Below are 24592 nucleotides of genomic sequence, written 5' to 3'. Positions count from 1 at the left end.
CAAGTCCGTGCGCTCCACATCGAAGGCAGGGCAGCGAAGTAGCAAGTGGTCGAGCGTCTCCAAATCGGCGCAGTTGCTGCACGCGGGGTCGCCAATTCCCTGCAGCCTGTGCGTTCTAGCAGCCGTCCTGTAGCAGCCGACGCGCAGGCGAAGCAGGAATACTGTGCTTCCCACACTTAATAAAACTTATCCAGAAATAAAATATTGTGATTCTGACACTTAATGGAACTTGTACGCAACTAGAATACGAGATATAAAGCAGTGGCAAGAAAGTTCATCGAAATAAGAGATGACGTCCAAGGATACTTGTTCTACGGAGATACCAGTTATAAAGCAGTACATTTTTGCAAATATATTCCATTAAGTGCAATTTATGTGAAACGATATTATGAGGGCATGTATGTGACTCTACAACTAAACACACACTCTTTCATCGCGGTTTGCAAATATTGCCTACTTATTTAAGTGGCATAGGGTTGCGTATGAAACCCTATGCGAGAGAGAGAGAGAGAGAGAGACTTAGATAGATAGATAGATAGATAGATAGATAGATAGATAGATAGATAGATAGATAGATAGATAGATAGATAGATAGATAGATAGATAGATAGATAGATAGATAGATAGATAGATAGATAGATAGATAGATAGATAGATAGATAGATAGATAGATAGATAGATAGATAGATAGATAGATAGATAGATAGATAGATAGATAGATAGATAGATAGATAGATAGATAGATAGATAGATAGATAGATAGATAGATAGATAGATAGATAGATAGATAGATAGATAGATAGATAGATAGATAAACAAACAAGAGACAATAAGGATAGCCGAGGGGCTCGATTTTTGTTCATCATGACCAAACAAAGGCAACAGACAATAAAGTGAAGGAAAGTTGCAGGGAAATTAGCTGCGGTTGAAACAATTGAAATGTAGAAAATAATAAAGAAAAGGGAAATGAAAGTGCACGAAAAGACAGCTGGCTGGCGGTGGGAGCAGAACCCACGACCTCCGCATTACTCAATGCACTACCAATTGTGCAACGGCGGCGGTTACCAACCCGTCGATTAACTTGGGTAACATCCCTTTTTGCCCGAAGGCGTAGCGGAACATACACATACAATATATATATATATATATATACACTTGAGTGTGTTTGTGTGTGTGTACGTGACGTGCGGGTTGTTTTAGAGCAAACCTGTGTTAAGGCATCGCTCAATTACTCACTTTTCACTTTTAGCTTTTTCACTTCAACTTATAATCTAAGTGCGTCTTCAAGCAATTTACAGTCTGCGGTCCATCATCGTGTGCAGGTACCTGTTCCAAGTTCGGTGCCTCATGACGTTCCACAAGTACCCGATGGACATCCAGCATTGCCACTTCAAGGTTTCGCTGCGTAAGCGCGACGCCCAACGATATTCCCAGTGTTTATTGTCGCTTAAAAATGAAAAACTATGTACCGTCTAGCTTTCGCGCGCAATCCATCGGCCCAGCCGTCCTGTCATTGCAAACTATTTTGGTTGTTTTAACTCTGAATGTAGAAATTAGAATTACCCCTCCTCCAGGCTCAAAGTCCTTTTTTTTTCTGTTGAAAATCAACTTCGACAGACTTCCTCCACTTGTAGCATCAAACCTGTACGCACACGCAAAATTGTAAACAACACACTATGCTAAAAGCGCAGTTTGCTTTTTCTTGCTTGGCAGGTTTGAGAAGACGTGGCTACGCGCCTAGTCGTTCTTTTCATACGCAGGCTTTCTTTATGTGGTGCAAGAACGATTGCGCAATAAGTAGGAAATTGATCATCCCTCAATAGAATGTTTCGAGGAAACCCCTGCTAATTTATTATTTGGCGTCTTTTTCATAGTGACTTGCGAAATTTATAATATTGACTAATGATATATACAACTAAAAGAAACCGCAACAAGTTATTTGGTACAAATAGTGGCCAACAAGATGTTTTTATTGCGATAGCAAATATATGGACCCTCCAGGCGCATTCCCGCCATTGTCGTCGGCGTCGCCGCGATGTTCCGTATAAAGTGCAATGGCGAAAACACCGTCACCGCGTGCCCTACGCTATAAGTGCGACTGAAAGCCTGCGAGGGGAACCGACGTTCGGTGGAAAGCGGCGACGAAGCGCGCAGTCTTCCGCCGCGCGCGACGCACCCAACGTTGCGAGGCACCGGAGGGTGGGTAGGGCCGGGGGGGGGGGGGGGGCGTTCTACTCCAGCTGCAACTGCGTATGTCGGGGCTGTGCGCGGTCGTGCGGCCGTATCGTGAGAGCGATCTGCGTTGGGGGCAGAGTCCAGGTACGTCGACGGCTCGTAGCTTTGTGCGTACCGAGTGTTCTCGCCGCTCCACAGTTTGCGTCGAAGCGATCGACAGCACGAAGGTCACTTCACTCGCTGCTGCTGCCGCGATTCCTCCCGCCAGCGTTTTGACAGCGTGTGTCCGCGGTCATCGAGTCAGATGTATTCATGTTTGCTGTGCGCGCTTACACCATTCTTGTTAAGTTAGTTAGTAAACGAATGTTTACCAGTTTATACGGCTGATAAAAGTACGATCCGTCGTATGGTTGTTTGCTAATTTGCCATTGCAATCGATGCTTCGCCTTTCGGGAGAAACTTGTTGTCGAGGTCACCAATAGCGCACAAGATAACTTCGAAAATTTCTTTTTAAAAAGACGTTAACGTCCGATTTCAGTCGCCACGCCAAACTCCATCACGGAGCTGAGCTGGGACGGCAATGTGGACGACCAAGGGGAAAGTCGGGCCATCGAATTCGTCGAGCGAGTCGAACCGCTCCAGTTCCGGATCAAGCGGCCCAAGGTGCATCGCTACAGCGAGAACTTCCTCGGAGGTGAGCGTTACGAGCAAACATGGTGACCAAATGATGCGTGGCTGTCTCCTGCAATGGCTTCCGGCGTTTGCAGTACTCAAAAGCATGGCCTCCAAGGTCGGTTTCCGTTGCTCCGAGGGAGCCGTCGATGAGGTTGTGATTTGGACACCGCCTATTTCGTGGTTAACCGTCCGTCACCCTTGCGTTGTTCTTTCTGCGTTGCCAGAAAAGAGCGTCGAAGACACGGACAGAAATACGAAGGAAGGTTGTTAGAGGGGTTCTGACATGATTATTTAATTTACGACTATTCATATTTTTTTGCGCTATATGAAGGTCCTGGAGCTGTAAACCCTAGAAAAAGTAGCGACACGCTTCAGAGCGTTGTGAATAATTTAATATAGTAGCTTATGTACAGCCAGTTTCGGCTTAATTTCCCAGAAGGCTACTGTGTCGTGACATCATTACGCAGAATGTGGTAACTTGGGAGCAGAATTTCGGCAACGCTGAATATACGCGTCGCTGCCCCTTTCAAATAGTGGGGTTGTACGCCTGGAGCTGCGCATGGGACCATGCCGAACGCCATGGTGATGGGCAACGAATTGATTGGACCACGTCGGGTCCCTAACAATGTCAGCGATCAAGTTAGTTTATACTCCATGACCAACATTCTTGCATGTTTCGCACGGCTTGCAATGAGAAATGACTGACGCACAGATTCTAGCGCGTTAACTTGAATTCTTCCGCTTCAGTTTATCCTGCGGTTGTCACGATCCGTTCGTTTTTGCCCTCGGTGCATTTATGATATGGGCTGTACGCATTGTTTTTTTTATTATTTATTTAGGAATCCCACGCTCTCAGCAACAAAACACTTTCGTTGAAAGTGATTTTAGCGGCGTCTGTCGCGATCCCGGAGGCAGGACTCGCGGTCTCTCGTTAAGCCATTGGTCGAACGCTCGCCATCCTAGTAATCGTCACTTCCTCCGCAAGAGAAAGTAGGGTTCGGTAGCGAGCGCCGTCTCTCCGCGACTACCCTGAACTACAGGAATCTCCGCTCCAATGGGAAAACTAGCGACGCGGCAGGCATCAAGTAAAGGAGGCATTGCCCTCTGGACGTCCATCGTCTCAGTAATAATTTTCCTGCCCGCACAGAAAACTACACGCACCTGCTGGCGAACTTCACCTTCGAGCGCCGCCTGACGGCGTCCATCGTCAACACCTACATCCCGAGCGGCCTGGTGGTGGTGCTGTCGTGGCTCTCGTTCTGGCTCGACGTGCACGCGGTGCAGGGGCGCATCACCCTCGGAGTGACCGCCATACTGACCCTCACCACGCAGGTATGCCGTCCACGCGCTCGCACGTTCGCGTGCACAAATTGCGCCATCTTGAAAACGCCCGCGTTACTAAACAGACGAAAAAGGAGGAGAAGACATTGTCACACAGAAAGTGACGGCAAGAAGGCAAGCAGGCGAAGTACGATTAACTTACATATGAGATCTTTGATTGCGAAAACTTACTTTGTAGAGTTAACAGAAAATTATCGATAATAAAAGAGCACCGGCCTCCAGTCAAGCGCTACATTCACTCATCTTGAACTAAAATTGGCAGAAAACTTGGTGGCGTTCGTGGTAGAAACACAGCCGTTGAATTGAACGATGCCACTTCACGAGAGCGCAGTGCCATCTGCAATTTGTCTCTTCTGGCTTCTGTCATATAGAGTGAATTATGAAAATAAGGAAGTGCGAGCGTGACTTCCTATGGGGAAGTGTAGAAGGACACACAAGAAGGGAACATTATATGCAACAATGCTATCCTAAGGAGTGTTCACGCTAGGTAACGGACGCCATGCCAGTATCCCAATTAAAAAGTGCACGACGCTCCTAGAAGTAAGCAGTTGACCTAGTGGACCTTCACTGTGCAAGCTGTGTACCCGTCGTGGTTGCTCAGTGGGTATTGTGTTGGGCTGCTAAGCACGAGGTCGCAAGAAAGAATCCCGACCACGGCCGCCACATTTCTATGGGGGCGAAAGCACCCGTGTACTGAGCTTTCGGTGCAGGTTAAGGAAACCCAGGTGGTCCAAATTTCCGGAGTCTCCCACTACGGCATGCCTCATGATCAAATCAGGGTTTTGGCACGTAAAACCCCATCATCTTATTTTTATGGTGGCTGTGCGATCTCATGACTGCTAGGATGACGTCAACTGGATTCCCGCAGTGGGCGTCAACCGGCTCTAAGAGCGGCGTTGATAAAGACATTTCGCGCACTTTGATAAGAGAAATAAGCATTTCTAAATGTTCCTGCAACATTTGCGGCGTAACATAAACGTGTTGCTTCGAGCTCGTCTCCGACAGGCAACAGCACAATAACAGGGATGGCGTGGGGGTAGAAAAAGGCTTAAATCGCAGTACGAAATAGTTAATAGCGCATACAAACATACTAAATCTAGGCAGGTTTATAAGAGAATTTGCGCAGATTCACACATTGTGAAAAGACAATACTATGAGCTGCCTTTCGCAAGTAGCTCGCTAACAAGCATCATTTGCGTTTCTGCAACCGTTACAAGATGTACCAGCGGGTTATTATTGTAAGGCGAGAGTGACGACTTCATCAAGATGGCGACGATGAGAGTATGCCTACGTTCACATGAGCCCGACGTGAGTGAATTTAGTCGGAAGTCGGGTGAACCGAGACCGATGAGACCGCGTTCACAGGAACTCGCTTCGGACGGGTCCGAACAACGGCAGCACGCAGCGTCGAGCCGAGACATCAACGAGTTCGAAGGGGGCTTCGGGTTCTCGCGGCCGGTCTGCAACAGCTGTTTCATGGCTCTTATTGTTACAATCAAATTGCGTTACACACTGCTTGCCTTCGCATTGTCCCGATACCGTTCCAGCTGCCGGCGCACAGAACGATGATGTCTCAGTGGTCCCGCCCAAGACCCAGCGCTGGCTGGTCCGACCCGTCTGCGTTTACCCGCACGCTGCAAGCGGGTCGGGCTGGCTCAGCCCGACCGGGTAGCCTTTACGCGGACTCGACAAGAGCGATACCAGCCCGATAAGCCGACTCGACCTGCTTCTTTCGTGTTTATTCTAGTATATATAGGCTCCCTTTAGGCAGCCAGAGTTTCGCCACTCTTTTGAGACGCGGAAAGAATGCGCGCGTGCATTACAGCGCGTTCAAACGCGAGCAGCAACTCTGGCCGGCAGCTTGTCCCCAGACCATAGTTGGGGCGCCAGAGCTATCGTTCGAATAAACGAAAGCGCCCTCGCAAAATTTCCCACTTCACAAGTATCCGACCTACTCGGCACATGCGGCACCGCATTCAGGAATTTTAGTTTTGAGTTTCTTCTCCTAAGGACTGATTTCATACTACTGAAAAATGAATAAAGGGTTTCACATCAAAAACTTGATTCGTCGTCTCCGTCCGTGCGCAGGTCGTACAGTCCCGCACGGCGCTGCCACCGGTGGACTACGTGAAGGCCGTAGACATCTGGCTCTTCGCGTGCCTCATCAGCGTGTTTACGTCGCTGCTGGAGTACGCTGTGGCCTACCAGTACGTCAAGTCCCAGCGAATCGTGAGTACACAGGACTACGGCTTTCGCGGGAGGGGGTATAGTTGGCCCACTCGCGCCACCCAGCGAGGGCTGAAGCAACTGCCGACGAGGAGGGCAACCAGGATCGATGTGGCTTGTCCTACCTCGTTTTAGGTTGGCAGTACCGTGGCACCCTATAGCAGCTACGCGTATGCAGATGTATTCGACAGCCAAGTGTCCTCGGAGGGGAAGCTTTGCTGAGTGCAGTGTTGAATATTGCAGTCCTCGTGAGATCACCACAATAGCGCAGATGCTGCTTTTCTTTACTGCTATTTCTCGCAGAAATCCCAGCAACCGTACGTCAGTAGGACGTACGTCATGGGTTTAGAGGTATTTTTCCTCATTTAGGCCGTCACCGCACAGTGTATGTTCCCAACATTCAATGTTTGACTCTTTTTGAAGTACTGCGCATGGTCCACCTTGTCCTATAATTGAACGAAATCCGAGCAGATTCCATCAAAATCCATGATGTCATGGCTGGCTGGTGCGACTTGTGCTATGCCAAGCACCTCTGGGCAGTCATCATCATTATCGTAATCCTATATTTATGTGCACTGCAGGATGAAAGCTTCTCCCAGCGTTCTTCAATTACCCCTGTCCTGCGCCAACTAATCCTGCCTTGCACCTGTGAATATCCTCGTTTCGTCAGCCCACCTAGTTTTCTGCCGTCCTCGACTGCGCTTCCCTTTTTTTGGTACCCATTCTGTAACTCTAATGGTCCACCAGTTATTCATCCTACGTATTACATGGCCTGCCCGCTCCATTTTTTTTTCTTTATGTCAACTATAAAGCGGCTATCCCCGTTTCGCTCTCTAATCTATACCGCTCTCTTCCTGTATCTTAACGATACGCCTAACATTTTTCGTTCCATCGCTTTTTGCGCGGTCCCTAACTTGTTCTCGAGCTTCTTTGCCAACCTCCAAGTTTCGTTCCCATATGTTAGTAGCTGTAGAATGCAGTTATTGTACACCTTTTTTTCAATGATAGCAGTAAGCTACCAGTCAGGATCTGGCAATGCCTGCCGTATGCAATTCAAGCCATCTTTATTCTTCTGTAAACTTTCTTTTCTTGATCAGGGTCCCCTGTGAGTAAGTGACCTAGATAAGCTTACTCCTTCAACGACTCTAAAGGCTGAGTGACGATCTTGAACTCTTGTTCTTTTGCCAGGCTATTGATCATTATCTTTGTCTTGGAAATATTAATCTTCAAACCCACTCTTACACCTTCTCTGTTTAGGTCCGCAATCATTTGTTGTAATTCGACTCCAGTATTGCTGAACAGGACAATGTCATCTGCAAACCGAGGGTTGCTGAGATATTCACCGTTGATCCACATGCCTGAGCCTTCCCAGTTTAAGAGCTTGAATATTTCTTCCAAGCATGGAGTGAATAGCATTGGATAGATTGTGTCTCCTTGTCTCACCCCTTCTTTAAAGATATATTTCTACTTCTTGTGGAGAACCACGGTAGCTGTGGAATCTTTGTAGGTGTTTCCCAAGATATCCACTCCTTGATCACGTAATGCCTGTGTGACTGCTGGTATATCTACTGAATCAAATGCATTCTCATAATCTATTCACCTCGCAGTAAAGGTGAATCTCTTGATGTTGTAGCACAGAGCACTTTGCAAATGCAACGTGAACAATTTTGTTCTTTTTGCTCCTCGGTGTCCCTGTAAAATGTCAGAATCCAGTAAGAAGACACTTGACACTGACCCCACTCTGACAACGCGATTCGATCGCAGGGTTTCCAAGGAGACGGCGCCATAGCCGACGAGGACATCACGGAAAACGACATGCTTGGCTCCGCCGGCTCCATGGCGTCCACCGTGTCTCGCGGCAACCTTCCAGCGCCGTCGAGGTTCCCGATCCAGCCGCTGTTCCAGCCGAACAAGCTCCTCGCCTTTGTCGCGAAGTTCCGCTTCCTGAGTGTCAGCAGCTCCAACGTGTTCGACAGCGTCTCCCGCGCCGTGTTTCCTTCGGTGTTCGTGCTCTTCATGATCGCCTACTGGGCTCACTACCTGCCAAGCGGAAAGCCCGGCCATTGATCTCTTGCGATGTGCTAAGCGAAAGTTATTAGAGAGCAGCTCGTCCGTGAAGACATCAACCTTTACGGAATATCGGGCTGCCACAGACTCGGACGCTGGCAACAACACCGGTAGCAGCTTCTTGTGACCCATTGTCCAACTACAGTGCGTCATAAACGTGTTTGCATCGAACGGCCCATTGAGCGAAAAAATCGGCTTCGGTAGCAGCGAAACGGCATCTAAATTCCCATTGGCTGCAACGCCACATCACGTGATCGCCTCGACCGAGCAGAGCGGGCGAAACGGAATGCATGCTGCTCCAGGTGTTGCGTGATGGGAGAGAGCATCGCCACGACGCCACGTAACCGGCGCGCTTCGACGGAGCACATACGGCGACGCCACGCCGCGGGGCGAGGCGGGTTGTCGTCAGCGAGGCAGTCACGTGACGCGACCGTCTTGCTATATATAACCTCCACTGGGCTTAGCTGCTGCGCTCGCCTGTCCTACTTGGTGGCCGCTGCTGCTTCCTCGGTCTCTCGTCGCGCAGGGCGTCGGTGGCATGCGGCGTCCTTGATTTCTCAGCAATATCGTCCAGATGATTCCCGTCTACAGCAGCTAACGTACAAGTTACACAAACAAAAATGCCTTTACACCAATTTAATTTCAAAACTAGATAGCATACGCCACAGCAAAACTAGGAAAAATAACTCCCAGCGGAAAACTCGAAGGAGTTTTGCGCTGTGAGTTACTTCTATACTTATATATTCTATACTTTATAGTGAAGGACCAGTACCTGATATAGTCAACGTCGAACAGGATTTAGAACAAATAAAGCGTGTGAGGGCCAACTTAGGATACAAAGTGCATTTTCTTTTAACGGAAGTACAACTTACTTGCGACATCAATCCTAACAGAACCTTACGCTAAAGCTGACAGTGTTGCCTAGCCTCCCTATGAGTTCCCGGGTGCCAGTTCACCTGCGACAAACGCTGACACGCCGATAAGCATGGCATTGGCTTATTACAGAGACAAAGACATCGAGCGTCAACTAAAAATTCAAGAATACAAATACCCAAAATGCTGTATAATAAAACTAAACTTCATTAAAATGTTCTCCGGCGTCCTTTCTTTGTTCTTCAAGTACAGTAAGTATTAGTTGTTTCGGCTTGGGCAAAAGCCTTTTATTTGCTGCTTAATAGGCATCTCGGAAACATTCCAATCAGGGAAGGCGGATTTTCGCACTAAAATGTGCAGATACTGTTTGGTATAGGTCCACCAAGCATGCGTTCGTACGCGTTACAAGGACACCACCCATGCTTCTTGCTGTAAATGTAGCTACCAGCGTTCGAGGGGTCACGCAGCGTGGTTACACCCCGTACGGAGCATCAGCTCAGCACTCCCCCTCCCCCCCCCCCCCCCTCCCAGCCCACAACGTCTTTCATTTCATTGGCTTCGTAGGTTGGCGCTTGGAGCCGAGTCCGACGTCCGTACATCCTTGCGTATGCTTCCCTTATGGCGAGTTTTTTCACGCGTTGGCGAGCTCTCTTCAATAATCATTAAGCCTAGCTTGTCTCCCCAGAGCAAAATGACAGCAATAGCGGGAAAGAAAGACTTAGCGAGTTAGTCACGTGTCGTAAGCTGGAACTGTGCACACAAATTTTAAGGGGGAGGAGAGGAGGGGGTGAGGACATCCGGACTAAGATCCCTAGGTCTGTGCATGAAAATATCCCCAACACGCGCGTGAGCGACTGAGCCATCTGAGCTGGCCAGCCACCAGCCGTCTGAGACGAAACTGGCAGGCTTTCAATCTGAGGTGAGGTCAAGGGAAGGCGCTTTCGCTTCTTTCACGCAATAAATCTTGTATTCTATTTTGACGTTACTTATAAAACCACTTCCACATCAAGCATGACTGACACAGTTTTAGTTTATACAACCTTATCGTTTATATTTCGAACGAGCCAAAACACTGAATTAGAGAAATTATGCGCTTGCAGGCGTATATCTGCAAGCAGTGGAGATATTTGGGTGTGCCCTTCGTTGTTTCATTGCGCAATTGCGTATTGAGCATAGTTGGTCGCCGGCACATTATTAGGGGCCGTACAGCTGAAGATACGTAAGCCAGTTTTTTATTTACGTTGATATTTGTTATGTCAGCATGGCAGCAGTGGTGGCGCCGGCAGCAGCCACGCTCAGCAAAGTACGGGAAGCTTTGCAAAGAAAGCTTCTCCTTCATATAAGCAACACTGTAAACCGGTTTATTTATTCATACATTCATACATGCATGCATTCATTCATTCATTCATTCATTCACACACACACACATACACATATACATACATACATACATACCTACATACACACATACCTACATACACACACACACACACGCATACATACATACATACATACATACATACATACATACATACATACATACATACATACATACATACATACATACATACATACATACATACATACATACATACATACATTGCCTGGGATGAAGGGGCTAAAGGCAGACGCATCTGCCTGACGAAGGCCCCCCTATCCGCATTTGCTGAGAGGTTATGTAACGCAAGAAAAACACGGTGAAACAAAAATGCGTAACATCAAGAAAAGTAAAAATCCGTGCAAATGGCAATATTATATATATATATATATATATATATATATATATATATATATATATATATATATAGAGAGAGAGAGAGAGAGAGAGAGATATATATAATATTGCCATTTGCACGGATTTTTACTTTTCTTGATGTTCCGCATTTTTGTTTCACCGTGTTTTTCTTGCGTTACATAACCTCTCAGCAAATGCGGATAGGGGGGCCTTCGTCAGGCAGATGCGTCTGCCTTTAGCCCCTTCATCCCAGGCAATGTATGTATGTATGTATGTATGTATGTATGTATGTATGTATGTATGTACACACACACACACACACACACACACACACACATATATATATATATATATATATATATATATATATATATATATATATATATATATATATATATATATATATATATATATATATATATATATGTGTGTGTGTGTGTGTGTGTGTGTGTGTGTGGAGAGAGAGAGAGAGAGAGAGCAGAAGAAGAAGAAACACGATCACAGCAGAACTACATGCCGCACAAAGAGCGTTAGAAGAAACCCAACTATCGAAATCAAGAGTTTGACGAAATTTCGGCTGGTCTGGACGTAACGGCATAATAGAAATAAAAACAAAACGTCGACCAAAATACGATTGGGTAAAAATTCTACTCTACTACCAACATAAACCCTACTACTATACGACAGCGGTTGCGGGGAAACTGGATAAGCTTAACTTCAAGGTATGGTACAGTACGTTCCTGCTATTTCTGAAAAATAAGCACCATGCAGATATGTCGAGCGGACAAATTACGCAGGGCGTGCAGAGGCAGAGCCGCATTGATTAAAGCGCACCTCAGGGCCCAGGCGAGACTACGGAAGCGGTCGATCGTCAAATTAACACTTCTGTGCCCGTCGCGGTAGCTTTGCGGCTATGGCATCGCTAGAGGTTACGGATTTGAGCCCAACCACGGCAGCCGCATTTCGACAGGGACGAAATAGAAAACGCACGTGCACTTAGATTTAGGGACATGTTAATGAACACCACGGTGTCAAAATTCATCCACAGACCACCACTACTGCGTGGCTCAGAATCCGATCGTGGTTTTCGCACGTATGACCCCATAATCCCATTCAAGTTTAATACTTCTGCTACGATGCAATGTACCATGTGAGGCAATGACAATGCTCAACCCTCTCAAAGGTTGTGAATTATGGCGCACAACGCCTGAAGAAAACACCTCTCCGTGTGTTTTCTGCGTACTACGCAGACATACAGCTGTGGCGCACGAAAGGTAACGTTTAACATTGACTCGCCACTTTCGTGTTAGACTAAACGTTGCAGAAATTAAGCTTTCGCCGTCGACATCACCGCTAATTGTCCTCAGTCAAAGCAACCAGCACAGAAAGCTTCGGTAATTACATCGATTTCCACAGTGCATGGTATCATCGTCTTTTTCACGCCGACATGGCTCACTGTTGGGCGTGGTAATGTTGTTTGAAGAAACCTTTTGACGCCCAGTTGGAGTACTCTGTATGTGCCATTCGGTCGGTGCTAGTATTCAATGAACCTCTTTGATGCGAACTTGCGTCCCTGAGTACGTGTCAGTAGATGTGTGCCGCTTTACACGGACGAAAAAATCGCGGAAGAACACATCTCACGATGACTGTCGACAGTAATGCGTTAGCACTGAATCATTGTTAACTATTGTCGACGCTAGCGTATTAGCACCGCCGAAAATACTTATGTACGAAGTGTCTCTGCAGTGGGGGCTCCTCTTTCGCACTTCCCAAAGAACATTCGGCGGAGTTTAGCGTCACCACGAAGCCTACCTCTGGCCTCCGAAATGCTTGGCGCGACGGTGCGTGTGAACGCTCAAAAAAAAAAAAAAATAATAAAAGCACCGACGATTACGATACTCTCTAATGGGAAATTTAAGCGCATCTCTATATGTAGTTTCATTTCGCCATATATTAGCTGACACGGACAGTTTGTCTCGTGCTCCACGTCGGAAACGGAGTGAAGCGTTGAGAGAGAGAGAGAGAGATAAAAGGAAGGCAGGGATGTTAACCAGTCAAGAGTCCGGTTGGCTGCTCTGCGCTGGAGGAAGGTAGAAGGAGAACAGAAAGAAGGAAGAGAGAGATGAGGGGTAGAGAGACATGAACGAACAGCACTACAGAGTCAAAGGCGCTCGTACAAGCCAGATGTTCTCAGAAGGAGGAGGAGGAGGAGAAATATACGGAAAGACAGAAAGGTTAGCAAATCTTCTGAGTGCTTCTGAACCTTCTGAATCTTGTTAGTGCCTTCTGAGCCGATGATCGGTGGGGGCGTTGAAAAACAAGTAACACTCAAGCAAAACGATAGCGGCGAACAGAGTCGGCGATCGTCAAAAATCTGATCTGCGGGTCAAGCGCGCCGGCTCTGGTAAGTGACTCGTCGAAGGTTCCAGTGTATTTGCTGGTGCCCGCGTGGCTTCCAGGGAAAACTACATATTTCGCGTCGCGCATACAATCAAATGACAAATACTATGGCGCCATCTCGCGGTCTCGTGCGGCACTCTGCTGTTCTCGTCACCATTTCGCCACGCTCTCTTCCCCCGCTTTCCACTTCATGCTTTTACTGTAGCCTCCTCCTCCGCTTTCCTCCTCGCGCTCTATTCGCTGTCACCATCTTTCATTACCCGCTGCGCTTCGCGTTCGCTCTTTCATCCTTCGCTGTGCTCGTTCGCTCGGTTATGCCGAGGGAGGACGAGGTCCGCTGACGCTTAACGCAGAAACGGGCACCTAAGAGCTGCACTCTAAAAAGCATCATGCGCCAACCGGCCCTCTTTCTGGCGGTTCTTTCTAGACATGCTGTGCCATGTAGTTGCGCTGCCGAGGAGTACGCGCGTGTCCTCCGATGCGAGAAACATGGTGCGCCGCTGCCTGCAAACGCTGAGAATTGTTCACTCGCCTGCCGAACACTCAGTGGCACATACTCAGTTGGCCCATACCCGTCAAATTGGGTCACTGGGCAGCAAGTACATGGTGTATTGTGTAGCACGTAGGGCGGCTGTGTTGAGGGAACAGGCTTTGAAACCACCCGACGCGGTGGTTTAGCGGCTATGGTGTTGCGCTGCTAAGCACGAGGTCGTAGCGGGATTTAATCCTGGCCGCGGCGGTCGCATTTCGGTGGGGGCGAAATGCAAGAATGCCCATCTACCATGCAGTGGGATACGTTAAAGAACCCCAGGGGGTCAAGATTAATCTGGAGTCCCCTGCTACGGCGTGCCTCAGACCGTGGTTTTGGCACGTAAAACCCCATAAATTAATTAAAAATTTTTAAGGCTTCGAAACCAGCCGTCGGACAAACTTGGGTCACTGGTTATAGGGCACTGAGTATTTGCCACTGGCTGTGTGTGACTGTATGTATGTGCCGCAATTCAATGAACCTCTCTGAAGCCAACTTTGAGCACTGGGTACCAAACTTCCTGCCGCACTTTCTAGTCAACCACGATTTCAGACTCTCTATCAGTGTTTTTTTTTTTTAATGTTAAGACGCCAATCTAGGCCAGGGTCGTAAATGACTCCAAAGTACGTTAAATGTCTGTCTGTGGAATAAGTTTATTCTGACTCACAAGTGATAAGGAAACCGATTCATGCGAAAAGGATACAAGACGGGCACTTTCGTTAATGTTAGGGGCCAAACGCAAATTCTCGAGCCAGAAAACAAGCATATTTAAGTACTGTAAAACTTCTTGGGAGAGTTGGTTGATACGTATCGAAGGCATTGTAGCGAAAGAAAACACGGACAGCACTCGTGGTGTCCAGTCCTCTTCTTTGTCCGCGTTTCACAGCGTTACAATGGCTTCAATATGTTTAAATAGACTGCAACTGGAGGCTCAAAGCAAGCAAGCGCCACGTGGCAAGACGAAGAAGAAGACGCCACCGTGGCTGGACGGCCACGCCGGATCGAGCACTCCAGACGGCCCAAGTCCCTGCTGACAAAACGAGCCGTATAGGATAGTCAATGGCCGTGGGCCCCGAGGACGACGACCCCTACGTCACACGAGCACGTCACAAGCCCTGCGCGCGCGAGCAGGCGCCGCTTTGCGGGTGGTCGTGGCCATTTCCAGCGACCGGTATCCGATACGGCGCTGGTGCTCGCTGCCGCCCTCTTCCTGGCAGCCGTGGTGTGGCTGCTGGTGCGCACGTATACCACGACGAGCAGTCGCAGAGCGTGGACTGCACGCTGACCGAGGTGGTCAGCGCGAAGTGGACGCCCATGCTTGACACCTCACCGATGATGGAGTATGACCAGCAGCCGCTGCCGGTGACGGCCGCTGTCAAAAAGCGGAAGGTCAGTGCGCTCTGGGCGCTCTTGACTGCCCCAACCGTCGATACCAGCCACGTAAGACCACTCGGCGCTACTTCCTTGCTTGCTTGCATTTCTTTCTCGCTTGCTTCCTTCCCTTCCTTTTTTCTTCCATATCTGATTTGTTCTTTCTTTCCTGCATCCCTTTTTTCTTGTTTTAGTTCCTTATTTCGCAAACTACGCAAACTAATCTGCATATTACTGCCTCCACAACCGGGCTCGTGCGACGCCAGAAAACGTTGCGGGAGAACTGCGCAATCTCCGTCATTGCCATTTCTTTAGGCTTACGTTTGGCCTCATCACTTGTCGCGCTGCGACAAAGGCACATAAATCGCTTAACTCACTGTTTTGCATTCTCACACTGCTTTCTCTGGAACCCTTCCAGATGCCCTCGCATCCGGAACTCTGCCCATTCTCACGTATCGCACAACGGTAGCAATGTCATCGTCATCGATATCAAACACTTTGGTTATCGAGAACACCTATTGCCGTGACGACAGGAGATTGTTTACGTATTCGCATGCCCCGCGATACCATCTGCTCTGCAGCCACCTAAATGTCAGCAAGTGCCTGACAAGCCTAATATGCCAAACTCTTTAGTCACCTTTCTCCCACAGGTGCTCGCAAAGGAGTCCCCAGCGGCGGGTACATCGTCAGACGGGTATGCCGGAACCACTTCGAAGTTGGGGACCGCTACGAAGTCGGTCGTCCTTCCGAAGTCGGACGCCGGAGACAGAAACCAGCCACAAGACAAGCCGGGGGAGTATTTTCCGGAGCAACTAGAGGAGCAAGTACTGCAATGTGGAGCACCGTGTGCAGGGGAACAGGCCAAGTCACCCGCAGCGCCAATAATGAGTCGACAGAAACGGGAACGCCGTCTGTCGTGCAAAGACGTTCAGGAAATCGAGCTGGCCCAAGACGAGGTCAAGATGGAGCTTGGCTCGTCCAGGGGTCTCCTGGTTAGCGGAAATCAAACGAGGCCGACAGCTGAACCGACAGACCAGGTCAAGGAACAACACGTGTCCAAGGGGGCGCAAATAAGAAGGGCAAGGAGAGCGTCTGGTGCTTCCAGCGAGAAATCAACTTTCGGTAAGGGCTTTCTATGGGCTCACTACGCATTGTAGCCTGTTTCATAAGGTACCCTTTGAACATGACGTTAAATGGCACGAAACAATGAATAAAGCAGTTAATTCGTCCGTTTATTCGCATGGTCTCCATTCAATCATTCATTTGCAGCCTCAACGAGACACAAGCAGAAGCGCCATCGCCAAGAGGATTCTCTGGAGGATTTGGCTAAGCCTTCAACCACCAGAAAGCCGGAAGTGACGCCATCCTGCCCTCCTTTCCTGGAGGCGGCAGGTGTGGCTGCAGTAAAGCGCCTGTCAGTGCCGCAACTATATATACGGTTGTCACTCCGGCTCCGACCGACTTGACTACTGCAAAGAACGATGCCTCAAACTGGACGGAACCATTATCCTGCCTAGTGAAGCACAGTGAACAAGATGAAAAAAGGTTTGGTAATATGTTCAGGCAAATGCGTGCAAAATATTTCATGCTCTATCCTGCGTATAAAGAGTCGGCACTTAAACAAAGACGCGTCTTGATTAGAACTTCTTTCCCATTCCACCATGCATGGGTGCACAATATCGGCGGCCCTCCATATAACATAGACACGTAGCTTCAATCACGCACCTCGACAAAACTTGCGTTGAAGAGTCACTTGAGGAGAGACACTCCACCACCCTCGGCAACTATCTTGAAATATCTTGTTACGGGATCTAAAGAATCGCCGATGAGCGGTAGTGAAGCGAATTGGCACGCACTATTCTTGCACACATAGATAACTGACAAGGCCAGAGAAAACAAGGGGGGCATAAGCGCTAAGCATTGTTAAGCCACACTAAGTAAGGAAGCTGCCAAAGGCAGATCAATGTGCAAGGTGTACAAATATGAGGAGGATGGAAGATTAAGAGAGAAGCTCCGTAGAGCACAAGAGACACAGACAGTTTAGACGTAGATGACTCCTGTCGACGTAGTCTGTCTAAAATTTTAAAGAAAAAATTCATGAGTCATTCCTCTGTCAATGTGGATGACCAGCGAAGCTGTTTAGCGCACGACATAGAAGCGACACAGAATTTTGAACAGATACGAACATATTCTGTGTGAACAATCTGTGTTCATCGTGACGATATAGGTAAGCACAGACATTCGTGTATCACCTCTGTTATTAAATGTGTCCGTCACGTAAGACGGTAAATGCATCATACCCCCTTAAGTAATGACTCATATCCCTCTAAATGCAGCCTCCCCGTTGCGACGACAGAAGTGAAATTGTACGTTGGAATGATGAGCGGCAACGGAGCTAGCTGGGGGAGAAAACGACGACGACGACGAACGTGCGAATAGTGGCACAAGCCCGTTCGCGCGGTTGGCGCCGAGAATTTTTTAATAGCCCTTTTTGAAAAAGTTGTACAGAATGAAGATAGCGTATTAATGAAGATAGCGTGCATTTCTGAAATAGTAATCAACTTACAGCGAACCTGACTTCCTGTTCCACATCAAAAACTACTTTTGCATTTGATAAGCTAAGACCACAATACCCGCAAAATGACTGGTGCGTGTAGAATCACGGATAAAAAGCGCCTTAGTTATTGCAGTAATGATTGAAAAACGTAGGAGAACAAAATAAACTGCGGCAGAACTCATCTCAATATGACTGGCGATGGTAATGCGTGAATCAATCACTGAATCAAGCACTGAATAAATCTAGCGACACAGTGCATTGAACGCATCGAGAGGAGGTATGTATGAGGCGTGTACTGCAGCGGGATTCCTCTTTCGCGCTCCCCGCAGAGCAATAGGCGCCATCTACCAAAGCCGCAGCGAAGCCTGCGCGTGGCCTCCGAAATGCACGGCGCGCCAGTGCCTGCGAACGCTGAGATGCGTGTTCCTCTCTCGTGCTCCTTCCTGGACATGCCGCGCCATCTGGTGGCACTGCCGCGAAAGTCCGAGCGTGACCTCCGAGACGAGAAGCGTGGTGCGCCGGTACCTGGGGCGCTGAGAATTGTTCCCTCGTTTGACGCACATTCAGTGGCACATGCTCAGTATCCCAGGCTGACGAGAGGTTCATTGAAGAAATACGTTCATTTAAATATAAAGAAATATGCCTAGTTCATGTGCCAATTTTCTCCATGAGGCAATAATGATTAAGGACAAGATAAATGGTCTTGTGCTGCTGACGTCTTCGGGGCCGACATTATCCGACCCACAAAAACCTGCCATATACCTCCACCGCAGTACACGTGCTGTCAGCTGTTAGCAGACCATCGCGGCCATGACGAGGCTGAAAGAGGCATAAGGGATTCATCATACCATCCCGAATATGGTTAAATACGACTGCTTGTTCAATGCGATTGAGGCCCCCGCGAGACCTTTCGCTAAGTATGGCCCAAGTTGCGCGCATATTTTCTCAAAGCATCATCCATCCCGGCCGTGTGCCTGCGGTTGGGTCGGCCAACATGGATCCTAAAGAACCACAGGCGATGAGGATGCTTCAAACCCACCGCCTACTAAGTCCGCAGTCGAAGTCGCGTTGCTCAGCCACGGTGTGGGCACCCTGAGAAGATTCTATGGTTCGTTATAAAGCTTTGAACCCCCTACGCGCATTCTTTACGCAGCCCTACATATGTCGTATGGTTTTCGACTGCTAATAGCACACGGAAAACACGTAAACATTCATAAGGGCGCACATTTTTAGTTCAGCCCCGTTTAGCCCAAACTTGGTACGGGTACGCAATACCCCAGTGTGGGGTCTTTAATGAAATAAAGAAAGAAAGAAAGAAAGAAAGAAAGAAAGAAAGAAAGGAAGAGAGCTGTAAATAATAATGATTCGCCTTAAGCAATGCTTGCATGATGGCTCAAATAACTTGAGGCCTAAAGTTTACAAGAAAAAGTGTAACGTTTAGGGGAATGAATAATAGCTCACGCGGCGGTTACGAGTGTGTCACGCCACTCTTTAGACGCTATTGCGGTACAGGATAGGCGTTTTCACTGCAGATCTCGAGCTCTCCAAATCGCTTCGGAGTCTGAAAGTCCCGCTTCCACCGTGATATTTCAGTGTAACGAATGTTTTATGGCATTCTGGTTAAAACTGCGACACTACTTCCCACTGCTGCTGCTGCTGATGATGATGATGATGACTTTTCAGGCAATGGAACATATCCCCGATGGGCTATACTGGCCATGAAACTGGCGGTATGTTGAAAATAACAGGAATAAGTCGCTACAGAAATCACCTCAGGGTGAATGTCGAGGTTAACACGATTAGCGAAAATTCGGCGCAACCAATCCCATGATCACTGTCGACGCTTATGCGTTTGGCATTGAATCGACATAGCGACAGAACGTATTGGCACTCTAGGGAAGTGCACGCGCTGCCTCCGAGGCGAGGAGCGTGGCAGCCGGTGGCTGCAAACGCTGAGAATTGTTCCCTCGCGTGCCGCACACTCAGTGGCACGTACGCAGTGACCCAAGTTGAGGACAGGATCATCGAAGAGCGGCACATACCCAGTGCATTTGTAGAGCACTGCACAACCTTCAGGATCGGCCCATGTATGAGAAGTGCATAACGCATGCTTCACCTCCGCCGCGGGTCGGCCCTGAATTGTCCTATCTTCGGGATCGGCCTTAACTCTTGCTTCACCTCCGCCGTTCGTGGACCCGGCATTGCGCTAGCTTCAGGATCGGCCCACGCATCGCCAATTCTTAACTCCTGCTTCACCTCCGCCGCGGGTCGGCCCTGAATTGCACTATACTCGGGATCAGTCCACGTATGGCGAGTGCTTAACGCCTGCTTCACCTTCGCCGCCACCCGCCGCGGTTGCTCAGTGGCTATGGTGTTAGGCTGCTGAGCACGAGGTCGCGGGATCGAATCCCGGCCATGGCGGCCGCATTTCGATGGGGGCGAAATGCAAAAACACCCGTGTACTTAGATTTAGGTGCACGTTAAAGAACCCCAGGTGGTCGAAATTTCCGGAGTCCTCCACTACGGCGTGCCTCATAATCAGAAAGTGGTTTTGGCACGTAAAACCCCATAATTTAATTTTTTTTTACCTTCGCCGCGGGTGGGCCCTGCATTGCACTACATTCTGGATCGGCCCACGTATGGTGAGTGCTTAACGCCTGCTTCACCTCCGCCGCTGGTCGGCCCGGCATTGCAGGAGCTTCGGGATCGGCCCACGTATGGTGAGTGCTTAACACCTGCTTCACCTCCGCGGGTCACCTGGCATCGCACTATCTTCGGGATCAGCCCACGTATGAAAAATTGTCTACGCGCGGACGCGATCCGCCAGATCCCAGTCATAGGCAGCTTAGCTGTAAAACCGTGCTCGACATAAGGGCTTCTCTCGCGAACACGCGGATGCCAGCGCGCTGACACCGTTGGTAACTGAGCAATGTGGTTATGTTGCTGTACCGAATGCATCGTCTCTTGCTTCCCGTTTGGTGCAGAAGTAAACACGCATCTCTGGAATTAAGAAATGTGTCAGCGTAACACGTACGGACCCACCAAGATACGTAGCGGATGCGACGGGCAGCCTTCGGTAACGGTGATGTAAAGATGTTGGCACCGTGCTGTGTCACCGCTTGCCACCTAATGTGTACGTGCCGTGCGAAGTGAATAGGAATTGATCTCAAATCGTCAAGGCCAGAACCGAACTATGAAAGCGATATCCTTCCTCCTAAATTGTTTACTTATCAGTTCAGGTCCGCCGCTATCGGGTGCACGAGCTCGACTGCTCTAGGCCAACCTTCGCTGAACAGGATCAACATTAGCTCAGACTTCATGTGCATGGCTTGAGAGGGTTGAAGCTCGTGCATTTCAACTTCGAAGGCACATTTCGAATCATTGTGAGCGCTAATCTATATATATATATATATATATATATATATATATATATATATATATATATATATATATATATATATATATATATTGTAACGTAGATTGAGGACTGAGTCTTCAATCTACAAAATAGACGCTGCTCTTTAATGGCGGGCCAGAAGAACGTGCAGCTCAAGCGTTTCATCGTCTTTCATGGCGCCGACCTTTGCGCGCGCCGTCCCGTGGTGCGGGAGCCCCACATCATTGTGTCAATTGCCCCCCATGCGAAAAGAGACCGTCTCGGTCGCGTGAAAAAGTTCTTTCAGCGACAAGAAATGGAGCTCCTCATGTACATCTCGGCGTTCACGTACGCGTATAGTAGGGTTTCATGCGCACTACATGAACAACTTCAGCGCGAGGACGACGACGGAGCGAACACAATGATGTGGGGCTCCCGCAAGGCGTCGGTATTGTCCAAAGGCACAGCGAGAGGGTCACGCGATAGGCTCGACACGTCGCGGTCGTACTGCCTTGTTCGCTGCTGCAGTGCCTTTCCCATTGATATGGCTTCCGCGAGAAACTCTGCAACGGTCTTTGGTGGGTTGCGCATTAGGCCACCGAATAAGTCTTGCTTGACGCCGCGCATCAAATTCCTGAGCTTCTTTCCTTCCGGCATGGATAGATCCGCGCGTCGGAAAAGTCGGCACATATCTTCGACAAACATTGCGACGCTTTCGTTCGGCCGCTGCACTCTCGCCTGAATTGCAGATTCAGCTCGCTCCTTGCGATCGAGGCTGGCGTACGTGCTGATTAGCTGTCGTCGGAATTCGTCCCATGTCGATAGGGCCGCCTCACAGTTCTCAAACCAGGTCCGCGCATTGTCCTAGAGGGCAAAGTAGGCGTTGCCTAGCTTGCGCTCTGGAGTCCAGCCGTTGAATTCTGCGACACGCTCAAAGTGATCGAGCCAGTCCTCTACATCCTCGAAGCTGTCCCCATGGAAGAACGTGGGGACTCGCGGCTGGTTGAGGACGACCCCGGCCGGCGCGGTCGAGGAAGAAGATGGAACCGATGTATTCATCCTTCTGACTTGATTGGGCAGAGACTCGTGCTCAGGCGGCAGTCCTTGAAGTCGACGGCTTATCCGTACGTGGAGTCAGCTCGACCGGACTTCGTACTGGGCTTGTAGGCGGTGTTCGATCTGGGAGTGGTAGCATGTACCCCGCACCTCCACCAGAACAATGTAGTCTTACAAAATAGACGCTGCTCTTTAATGGCGGGCCAGAAGAAGAACGTGCAAGCTCACGCGCTTCGTCTTTCATGGCGCCGACCTTCGCGCGCGCCGTCCCGCGGTGCGGGAGCCCCACATCATTGTGTCAATATATATAGATATATACATATACATGCATATACACGCGCTACCGCTATCGCATGCTCGGTTCGACACCCGATTGCACGGGCTTTGGTCGAACGATGATGGTCAGCACGCGGATTGTGTCGGTGCCGTCGACAAGAAAGCCCTTCGCACTGGTACAACTCCAGCTCGTCGGTTGCGTAGTTGTCGGCCTGGTGTATGAAAAGATGGTCTCATCGACAGACGGTACTCAATAGTGGGCCAATCGTTGGTGTCAGCACCTTGTCGGTCCATCGATCACCGCACCTTTTAAACGAGTATAAGGCTGGCACGCGCTGCCACCACCAGCAACTCATATCAAGCCGAGGCTGAAAGAATACTTTGCCAGCAACAACTGTTTCAAGTGCCACCAAAGTGTAAGGCAGCGGTTTTTCGATAAATGCACTAGGCCTCAATTAAGCGTAGACGTTACGAGGTCCAGGGTGCGGTACGGGCGAAGCCCTGACCGCTTTAAAGAGGAGTAGCGTCTTACACTACGCACGTTCTCGGCACAGTACCGACGCAGAACTACAGGAGTTCCGACGTGGTACACAGCACGAGTGTTCGCTGCAGTGCGCTGTGAAGAATTCAGATGACGTAATTTAGAAGAGTTTATTGTTGGGCTAGTTGGTCGTCCATAATTGAAGTAGTAACTTAGCGCGATAAAAACACGAAGTTACTTGAATTATGGACGTAATATATTTTAGAGGGTAATTATAAGAGGGAGATTACGTATTTTCTGTAGTGGGCGATTACAGGGATACTACCCCCCGCCACAGCATGTAAGGCTGTCAGCAAGCTGGAAGTAGGCTGAAAATCCTTGGAGGCATTCCAAATGCAAGAGATATCAGAAGCTGCGTTATCTACTCTGGAACGAAGTCCAAAATTTTATTTCAGTTAGCATATAACACCAGTGAATGCCGAAGCGTTGACAGGAATATAGAATACAAGAAGAAATTGTTTATGACTGTACAATGTTCTCCAGCCATCGGAAAATAGTGTTATGAAATATAACACTTCTGATTTTATTAAGTACAGTGAACATGGTATAGCGAGTACGAGTTATAAAAATGTACAAGTCAGTGCAAGCAGGTGAACTTGTACAGGGCAGGGAGCACTCAAGGACAAAAGGAAGGGTAATGAAACAGTATAACCAAGGCCTAACATGGCAGGCATGTGTGGTGGTGGCGGTGTCAGATCAATGTGCAATCTTGCTGAAGGTAGGTTCAGGAGCTGCTTTGATTCGCCGTGTAGAAGTGCGGAGCTGTACCGCTACAATGAATAACGACTATAAAGGTTTTGAGAAATAAGCTTGGTGCCATGCAAAGGATAAGCCCACAATCATGATCTTCACAAGCTAACGCGGATGTTTTATTGCCTTTAATTCACACCATATGCTTTTCGTAATGGTACACTGATGTTTCGCATTAGCCATGATGAAAAACTTGAGAAAGAAGGACAACGTGGATAAGGAAAAGGTACCAACAGAGACTCCGAGTAAAAACAATTTGATAATGGAAGGTCCAGACAAATGTAAGAGTGCACCACTGGACACCCTTCAAGTGAGGGGAATGCCCAATGACAAAGTTGGAAGGGTTTCCAAAAAGATTTGCGACCATCAGTGCAGAACCGTCAACGAGCTTTCCGAAGGAAATCTGATAAACGAGGCCAGCCATCAAAAATTCCATGGAAGTGAAAACGGACCGTACGACCCCAAGCGCAAATCGTGCCAACGAGATGAAATAACAAACAGACAGACAGACATAAACAAACAAACAGACAGACAGACATAAACAAACAAACAGACAGACAGACATAACAAACAGACAGACACACACACACACACACCTTCGCAATGCGAACCAGCATCAGCGTACCATAACTAGAGCATAGAAT

General features: G+C 48.6%; 2 protein-coding genes across 2 annotated transcripts in view; both read left to right on the top strand.

Annotated features, from left to right (window-relative positions):
• The window catches only part of LOC126526021 (glycine receptor subunit alpha-2-like), a 29877-nt gene extending 20054 nt beyond the window's left edge, over positions 1–9823 (top strand). The window contains exons 5-9 of the mRNA XM_050174024.3: positions 1323–1405; positions 2714–2869; positions 3998–4182; positions 6280–6420; positions 8182–9823. Of these exons, the coding sequence (XP_050029981.1) occupies positions 1323–1405; positions 2714–2869; positions 3998–4182; positions 6280–6420; positions 8182–8484 (868 nt within the window). The 3' untranslated portion in view covers positions 8485–9823. The remainder of the gene's footprint in view (positions 1–1322; positions 1406–2713; positions 2870–3997; positions 4183–6279; positions 6421–8181) is intronic.
• A 4320-nt stretch (positions 9824–14143) lies between these two features.
• On the top strand, positions 14144–17000 carry LOC129383260 (uncharacterized). The gene is made up of 3 exons (XM_055067637.2): positions 14144–15461; positions 16043–16514; positions 16662–17000. Exons 1-3 carry the CDS (start codon positions 15081–15083, stop codon positions 16856–16858), a joined length of 1050 nt encoding a protein of 349 aa, XP_054923612.1. The 5' UTR covers positions 14144–15080; the 3' UTR covers positions 16859–17000.
• Positions 17001–24592: the final 7592 nt, after the last annotated feature.

The sequence above is a fragment of the Dermacentor andersoni genome, chromosome 8 (assembly GCF_023375885.2).
Source record: "Dermacentor andersoni chromosome 8, qqDerAnde1_hic_scaffold, whole genome shotgun sequence".
Classification (NCBI taxonomy): domain Eukaryota; kingdom Metazoa; phylum Arthropoda; class Arachnida; order Ixodida; family Ixodidae; genus Dermacentor; species Dermacentor andersoni.
The sequence above is the reverse complement of the archived record's forward strand: the minus strand, read 5'-3'. Positions and strand labels throughout refer to the sequence as shown.

What these genes read in the sequence shown, in the direction of transcription:
- LOC129383260 (XM_055067637.2), top strand. Translation starts at nt 15,081, where the DNA reads ATGGCCGTGGGCCCCGAGGACGACGACCCCTACGTCACACGAGCACGT. An exon ending in CAACCGTCGATACCAGCCAC is followed by an intron (nt 15,462 to 16,042) that starts GTAAGACCACTC and finishes TTTCTCCCACAG; the next exon opens with GTGCTCGCAAAGGAGTCCCC. An exon ending in CAGCGAGAAATCAACTTTCG is followed by an intron (nt 16,515 to 16,661) that starts GTAAGGGCTTTC and finishes ATTCATTTGCAG; the next exon opens with CCTCAACGAGACACAAGCAG.